The sequence below is a fragment of the Adiantum capillus-veneris genome, chromosome 17 (genome assembly GCF_014529385.1).
Source record: "Adiantum capillus-veneris isolate H3 chromosome 17, ASM1452938v2, whole genome shotgun sequence".
Classification (NCBI taxonomy): Eukaryota; Viridiplantae; Streptophyta; class Polypodiopsida; order Polypodiales; family Pteridaceae; genus Adiantum; species Adiantum capillus-veneris.
This window is the reverse complement of record NC_140947.1, coordinates 104,288,979-104,297,655: the sequence shown is the minus strand read 5'-3', so window position 1 is coordinate 104,297,655 and position 8,677 is coordinate 104,288,979. Positions and strand designations below refer to the sequence as shown.

Here is an 8,677-nt window from a genome sequence, read left to right as displayed (position 1 = left end):
TATGCTACTGACCCTGACTTTAGAGACATAATGTCAGCCCTTGCTTTGGGGAAGAAAGAGGAACCATTCACCTTGCAGGATGGTTATCTTCTCCACGGCAATAGGCTATGTGTTACCCATTCCCTTCACGAGAAAGTTATGTATGAATCCCATGCTCCTCCATATGCGGGGCATAGAGGTATTCAACCTACTCTCCGAGGAGTAGAGACGTACTTCTATTGACCTACCATGAAAGTGGACATACAAGAGTATGTTTCAAAATGTGTAGTATGCCAAAAGACCAAGTATGATAGAGGGAAGCAACCCGGATTACTCCAGCCATTGCCTATTCCAAATTCACCATGGGAGAGTATATCCATGGATTTCATCTTTGGATTACCCAAGTCTATCCACGGGAATACAGGAATATGGACAATAGTTGACAGGTTTAGCAAGCAAGCACATTTTATTCCTGTCAAAAAGAATATTAAGGCACATCAAATGGCAACTCTCTTCATATCTCAGATTTTCAAGCACCATGGATTACCCACATCCATCGTGTCAAATAGAGATCCTAGAGTGACCAGTAATTACTGAAAGGTCTCTTTGAAAATCTAGGAACAAGATTGAATTTCTCTTCGGCCTATCACCCACAAACGGATGGCCAAAGTGAGATAGCCAATCTTACGATACTCGATCTACTCAAGACTTATGTTACCGAAGTAGATCAACGTTCACAATGGAAAAAGTACTTATCTCTTGTAGAGTATGCCTACAATAATACTGTACATACTTCTACGAGAAAAGCACCTTTTGAGATCATTGAGCAAAGACCTAAAAGTCCCTTGCTACTCAAAGTACATGGGAAGATCTTCGCCGCCGATGAGTATAGCCGTGACCTACACGAATCTTTTCAAAAGATTAAGGAGGCTATATCCATCTCTCAACAAAGGCAAAAATTTGCTACTGATAAGCACAGAAGAGCCTTAATGTTCAAAGAAAATGATTGGGTCTTACTCAAGTTTCCCAAGGCTCGATTAAGCAAACGACGGGAAAAAATCCTACCGGCCATCAAAAGTATTATGCTAAACTAGCAAAAAGATACCATGGTCCTTTCCAAATCTTGAAGCCCATCAATGAGACGGCTTATCAACTCAAGTTGCCCAACCATTGGCTCATACACAATGCCTTTCATGTAAGCCTACTTAAGCCCTACAAAGGAGAGCCACCAACTGAACCAATTATTGAAGACCCTCCCGAAGTTGAAGACCAAGAAGAGGTGCTACAACCCGAAGCTGTTCTTCGGCATGAAGACAAGGTACTACGACATGGTAAGATTATCCGACGGTATCTTATTAAGTTCAAAAATTATCATTTTGAAGATGCTAGATGGATGCAAGGAATACAACTTAAGGATAGTATGAACCTTGTCAATGCTTACAATGCTACATTAGAGTAAGCAAATGTACAAATTTCTTTTAAATGACTCATGTTTTTGTCTTATAAGACTAGTCCTCTTTTTAATTGTGCACAAATTTAACTAGTATGCATGCTTAGAATCATGTTTGTGATGACGACGTCTCTCAAACACCAAGTAGAATTTGTCACTCTACTTTGGGAGAATGAAATGGACTAAAGAGCAGACATGCTTGCGGCAACTATGTCTCCCAAGCACCAAATGGATTAGTCATCCATCTTGGAAAGATGTCGTAGGGTAAAAGGGATCCTCTACCCGCTAAGTAAAATTGACTAATGACTAAGGCTTTATCTCTTTTACCTCATAGTCGAGGACGACTATGATTTCAAGAGAGAGGTAATGTCATAAAATCTAATATCTAATATCTAACTAATCCAAATGATTTTCTCATATTAAATTGATCACTTAATGTGGGAGAATAAACGGGAACAAGTGTTAAGATATAGACATGTGCTTATAGATCTATCTCAACACGGGGCCAATAGTAAAGGGGCTCAAATGAGAGATGGTCTATCAAAGAGAAAGGCTAAAAATGGAGCATAAGACCTTAGGGTTAGCTTCATTGAAGACCTCCAATAATGTGTGTAAAATGCCTTTGACCTTAGGTAAGCTAGGGCTGAGCTTGAGGCACCGGAACCCGACCCAGCTCGAGGTGCTTGTCCTGCTTGTCATGTTTGATGACTAAGGTGCTTGAGTTGCTTGATGATTGAGGTGCTTGATATTCTTGAGGTGCTTAATTATTGAGATGCTTGAGGTGCTTGACATGCTTGAGATGCTAGGGTTGCACTTGAGGTGAGAACCCAGCCCAAGCTTAAAGTGCTTATGAGCCAAGCTTGTGGTGGGAACTGGGCCTATGCATGAGGGGCTTGAGGTGTCAAAAAGTCAAAGATTCAATCCCTACAAGGAGGGGGCAAGCCCTACATGAGGGGCAATGAGAGAGAACACCCACACACTCACACAAGGCATGCATGGTACAAAGAAAGCAAAAGGGACACTTGTCAAGTTCCTCCTCATGTTGCCCTCATGGTGTGCCTGAAGTCTATTGGTTGGCCACCCAAGGGGTCCAATAATAATTTAGGAGATTTAATTACATGATTTAGCATTTATCTATCCTCTCTCTCAAAGGGGAAAGGGGGACACTTGTCTCAAGGCTACCCTTGCTGCTTGTAATGCCTCCTGCTTGTGATTGGCTAGGCCTGGAGGGGTCCAATGAGCTTCAAGCATGAGCTAGAAGGGGGGGTCGACCCAAGCAAGCTAGGGGGTTGCTTAGGGGGTATAATCACCCACACACACTCACAAACACTCTCATTGTGTGCTATGCAAAGTGCAAGAGCTCCCTCTCCTTCTCCAAGCAAGTAGAGGTTGAGAGCCTACACCAACACTCTTGGATATGGAGTGCAAATCCAACCAAGAGCCATGCTTCAATGCTTAAGCTTTCCATCTCCTTCTTCTTCATTACTATGCTATTATGTATGGTAGCAACAAGAGTTATGATAAGTGAGGAACTAATTCTTTCTCCTACGAAATGTTTCTTCTTCCTCTTCCCTACCCTCACTCCCTGCTAGCTCTCTCCACCTTCGAAGGTGTTTGAGGCCTTGGGACTAAGGCTTGGGATAGTTAAAGCCTTTCTTCAAGTTTATGTTATGTTTGTGATGCATGAAGCTTTCCATCTTCATTGCATCACCTAGGTCACAAGGAACACAAAGATTGTATTATTGTAACAAGTCTCTCTTAATGGGAGAAATCATAATACAAATGCCTATTGGAGGGGGGACCGGCTCCACATAAATCCGGTCCTCAACTGTTGTCATGTTCTCTAAATTCTCTCTCTTGCAAAAGTATTGTTCATGCCAAGTTAACTAACTGCTATGATTATGTTGCTATCTTCAATTATGTTCACCCGCTATGCTCACAAAGTCATTTCTCAAAAGTACTCTCGTTAATTTCTACTACTCTCAAATTAAATAGGCCTATTCCATTACAATAGATGTGTGTGTGTGTGTGTGTGTGTGTGTGTGTGTGTGTGAGAGAGAGAGAGAGAGAGAGAGAGAGAGAGATGTGTGTGTGTGTGTGTGTGTGTGTGAGAGAGAGAGAGAGAGAGAGATGTGTGTGTGTGTGTGTGTGTGTGTGTGTGTGTGTGTGTGTGAGAGAGAGAGAGAGAGAGACAGAGAGATGACATCTCCACTCTACACACTGAGGGTGTATATATAGTGGGGACCCTAACCTATATATAGCATGATGGTGAGCTCTATAGATCGCTCCAACAAAAAAGCTTCCCGAGAGAGAGAGAGAGAGAGAGAGAGAGAGAGAGAGAGAGATACTTACAGGGATGCTAGGAGGAAGGAAATTCAGTGAGGACATAAAGAGACATATGAAAAAAAGATGTGACCTCATCTTTTCAAATTTCTTTGCTCAAATGGAGAATCTTTGAAATTTTTTGTATAAGATTTGAGACCCAAATTTTGGAGCTATAAGCACTTAGAATAAAGGAGAGATAACAATTTGATCTCAACACTTCCAAAAGTGTTATCGAGTTTCCTTATGTTTGACACAATGGTCTAGTGGAGAATAAAGCATGAGAGTGTTAGAACAATTGGAGATGAGCTGAATTCTAATCTGCCTAAATAGAGTCAAACTATGTGTGGAGGTTGTACATATTCCTTTTCTCTTTCACGGGGTATATAAAAATCAATAATCTATGAACTCTTCGTGATTATAGCACATTCTTTTTAGTTAAACCTGTAGAACCTTTTTTCTAGTCATTTACATGCAAAATACTCATATATAAATTAGAATGTAACATATGTTGATATTATAAATATTCTTATTGAACTTATGTGACATTTATATAGGTGCTCCTCCTAAAAAATTTCATGTCCACAAGTAGTGCAAGAAATGCACCAAGAGAAAACATAGAGACATAGAGAAAGTTTTTGTTGTTTTTTTTTTGTTGGGGGGGGGGGGGGGGGGGGGGGGGGGGGGGGGGAGGAGAAGAGAGAGAGAGAGAGAGCATGCTAGAAGGAAGATATGTCAGTGGGGACATAAAGAGAAATTTGAAAAAAAGAATATTAAATGTGACCTCATCTTTTCAATTTTCTATACTCAAATGAAGAATCTTTGAAATACTTCACTATATTAAACTCGAGATCCAACTCTGTGTGAAAAGCAGTTATGCTAGCGCTATCGAGTTTCCTTATGTTTGACACGATGGTCTAGTGGAATTTTTCAAGAATTTGGAGTACAAGTCAGAATCCCTAGAATGACACCGTGAGGCCCTCCTTGATTAGCAGAGGGTGGGTCAACCCCATGAAACCTTCCCAAAAAAATTATCTTTAGGCACAAGAATCTTACTACTCGGATATGATGGAATAGGCAAACCAAACCATATTGTCAAAGTGGGATAGATCTGGAGAAATGCCCCAATTTACCACAATGATAACAAGACCCTGTCAGATTCCCCCATTTGAGGTATAACACCACTCAACACATATCGCTTCAAGTTAAATCTCAATGATTTTAGGAAATTTTGGTCAATACTCCACATCATGCAAGACCTATTTCTATTAGTGGGCAAAACAAAACACTCCCCAAAAAAGCAACAATTTCAACCCAATTTTTCAACCCAAATTGGACATTTGCTCAATAGCTCCTCTTTAGCAATGTGAACAAGTTCCCATTGAATTACATGTACTACTTTCCCACAAAGAATGATTGTGGTTGATGTCGAGAAGGTTTATGGGTCCTTTTTTATATGAAACGGTATCTCAAAAGACTCGAGCCATAATATAATATATTTATACATATAACCTTGCAAAACCCCTGATCAATAGTATTTGCAATGTCTTGAATCAAAGGGATCCAACTTGTGAAATAAAAAACAATAGCTCTCCTACAAAAAGCATTAAACTAGACTAGACAAAAGAAGAATTAAGCACAACTTTGTGATGATCCACATCATACCTATCAATAGTTAAAGAATCCTTTGGGGTTTAAATAGTTAAAGAATCCTTTGGGGTTTTAGCCATCAAAGCATTATGCATACCAGTCTTATCATTACCCAACTCAAAACCTACAAGTTTAGGGATAGCTTCAACATGGCGCTTCAATGATAAAAGAATGAACCTAATAATGGTACCGTCATGAGGGTTGATGTTGATGATTGGAGTAGAGCCATAGGAAGAGTAGGGAAGAAGGAAATAGAAGATTCATGAGGGCCATCACACATAGTAGACATCACGAACCATAGCCCATCTCTCTCTCTCTCTCTCTCTCTCTCTCTCTCTCTCTCACACACACACACTCACCTCTTTTTTATCTATCTCTACTTCACGCCTCACCTCTTAACAATAATGACCTTGAAACCACTTGATCACACTTTGATCATTTCATTTAATTTCGCATAGTTTACAAAGAGTTTTAACCAATGAGGTTGATATTTTAATTTTTCAAGGCCCTAATTGTGTCGGATTTGTAACGACGATATCAAAAGGTTATACTTAAGCAACTCGTATACCAATAGTATTGTCAATTCAGTGTGAGGTGATATTTAATATGGAACGCTCACTTTTATCACTGCTAGTTCTGTTGGCGGGTCTGAGTCTCGTGAGTGCAGCGTTCGGAGGCGGTTCTCTTCTTCATGATGCAGCCCAAGCTCAGTCTCTCACAGCCTTTTGCCGCTCCAGTGCTAACCCTTCCCTCTGTATCTCTACTCTCTCTTCCTTCCCTTCATTAAAGACGCAGGCCCTCCTCCAGGATGTGACGGCCTTTGTCGTCTCTTCGGCTCTCGGCGATGTGAACAGCAGCTACGCCATGGCTCAAGAGGTCGATGTGGGCAGCGACGACAGTGGCATCCTGCAGGACTGCATGGAGCTGATGGACGATTCTCGAGAAGGGCTACAGATGTCCGTGGAGAGGCTTTCACACCTGGACGGCGCAGCGCCGGATGCCACCCTCAGCAAGCAGGTGTTGGAGGTGCGCGAGTGGCTAAGCTCGGCGCTGACCGATCTGGGTACGTGCTGGGATGAGCTGGCAGACCTCGATGCCGCCGAAGTAAGGGCCCGTTTACACCAAGCCAGTCAGCAGCGCGTGGAGCCTCTTCTCGACATTGCACTAAACCTGGCCGAGTGGCTCCAGCAGCCCGGTGCAGCCTCCATGTCCTACCTCCTGCCCACTGCTCATGAATAGTTCGATATTTTTTTGTGTCATTTGATGTCCTTGTTGATTCTCCTACCATGGAAAGGAGATTCTGGAAAATTTTGCCCTTTTTTGCGTGATTGGATTTTTTTTGCTAAGTTAAGAGAGATTATTACTTTTTTGAAAACAATGAATCATTTACGAATAAAAATGTTTTCTTTCCATTTTTTTGTGAAGGTGTTATTTAAAGGTAGGTCATTTTTTAATTCTTAATTAGCTTAAGTACTCCTACATGCATCTCTAAAATTTTTTCCTTTGTTTTTCCTTTAATCTAGGAGTTGATCTTATAGCGGCATCTTTAATTCTACATACTTGGTCGAGCATGTATTTGGGCTAGTCAACTTTTATCCAACCATTAAAAAATGACTATAAGCGAAAAATACTTTTTCCCTTGCTCCTAGTGTGTCTTGGCTTGAGCAAATGTGAATTGAGTCATTGTAGTTGGGATAGGAATATTATTCAGCTTTTATGCCAACCTTTAAAAAATGACTAAGTGAAAAATACATTTTCCCCTGTTCCCCCAGTGTGTCTTGGCTTGAGCAACTATGAATTGAGGCATTGTACTCTTTGTTGGAGCTATATGTAGTATCATGCTATATATAGCTCGATCAATACTACTTTCTACATATTTTCCTATATTTCAAAAGTAATGAACAATTTGATATACATGTATTCACCGTAGATCAAGTAGAGATAAGGAACCTTCCTTATCCATGTTGAGCTATATATAACTATGTTTACCTATATATATAATTGTTCTATATACAGCGCATGGGTTCCCTCCATATATATGGAGCAACTAAATATATAGCTCAACAATCCATGCTTTGAAGGATTGGGGACAACCACTACAATGAAAAGAGGGTGTTGAGGATAGCTTGCTCAAAAGGCTATGGGTTGATCTCTACTTACAATGTTTTTAAAACTTACATGCATAGAACACCGACTTCACTCTTTCTCAAACTTCCTTCCATGTGCAAGTAGAGATTCTCTAGGTGCTCTCACATATACACCTAAATTGACCAAAATCCATTCACAACAAGACCTACTCTATATCTAATTTTTTGAGAAAACATATAAAATTGATGAAAATTAAGGGAAAAACCTCTCTTCCTCCTTATATGAGAGGACAAGGAAAAAGGTGCTATATCAACCATACCCTAAACTTTGGATAGATATGGCCCTTGTCCCAATTCTATGGGCTAGTTGTCCCTTGCCAAGCCGTTGCCTATATGCATAACATAGGGTTTTCATTGTGAAATCCTAGAAGCAAACAATGGCATAAAAGAGAGCTCTATTCCATGCAATCACTCGAGAGACCTCGTCCTTTACTACAGTTTTTTATTGTGTGTATCTTCAATATAATAAAAGATAAGTTCTCCTCATGTTTCTAAATATATATGACTAGTGGCTCTTGAGCTATTTGACGCAGAAAGAGTCACACTTTTGGGACTTTTCCATGGTGTCAATATTTGCATTGATTTGCATGTAAAAAATATCGTTTGTGGTATCGACACTCCATGAGGGTTAAAAAGTCAAAGTAAATTGCGGTTATTTTGAGCTTTTTGTGGCAAGAAGCAGATCCACCTTCCTCCCATTTCCTATAGGCAAGCTTCTCTCTCTCTCTCTCTCTCTCTCTCTCTCTCTCTCTCTCTCTCTCTCTCTCTCTCTCTCTCTCTCTCTCTCTCTCTCTCTCCATTTATATATAGCCTAAGTTCATAATCGCCAACATTGCTTCTGTAGCTTAACAAAGGAAAGTAGAAAGAAAAAATTTTGAATGAGTGGTAATAGCAGCAAAAATGCGCACGGTAATGGTTTATTATCCATAGGTGCAGTAATAGTCATGAAAATATATCCACGATCAACTATTACCATGCACATTAGTTCCTATATTGCCATTCTACAACTTTTCAAAAATAGAGATGCTCATTAAATTGGGTGGCATAAATGAGCATCTATATTTTTTACATGCATAAAACATATTGTGGTGTAGGTTGCATGTCACATGCTGAGTCACACTCCTATGTC

At 40.3% G+C, this 8,677-nt stretch overlaps 1 protein-coding gene across 1 annotated transcript; it reads left to right on the top strand.

The window, feature by feature from the left end:
- The first annotated feature begins 5,832 nt into the window (after positions 1-5,832).
- On the top strand, positions 5,833-6,777 carry LOC147437811 (pectinesterase inhibitor 3-like). Its single transcript, XM_086486005.1, has one exon. It carries the CDS (start codon positions 6,008-6,010, stop codon positions 6,638-6,640), a length of 633 nt encoding a protein of 210 aa, XP_086342131.1. The 5' UTR covers positions 5,833-6,007; the 3' UTR covers positions 6,641-6,777.
- The last annotated feature ends 1,900 nt before the right edge of the window (positions 6,778-8,677 follow it).

Excerpts from the sequence above, each read along its gene's own strand:
- LOC147437811 (XM_086486005.1), top strand. The coding sequence starts at position 6,008 with ATGGAACGCTCACTTTTATCACTGCTAGTTCTGTTGGCGGGTCTGAGT.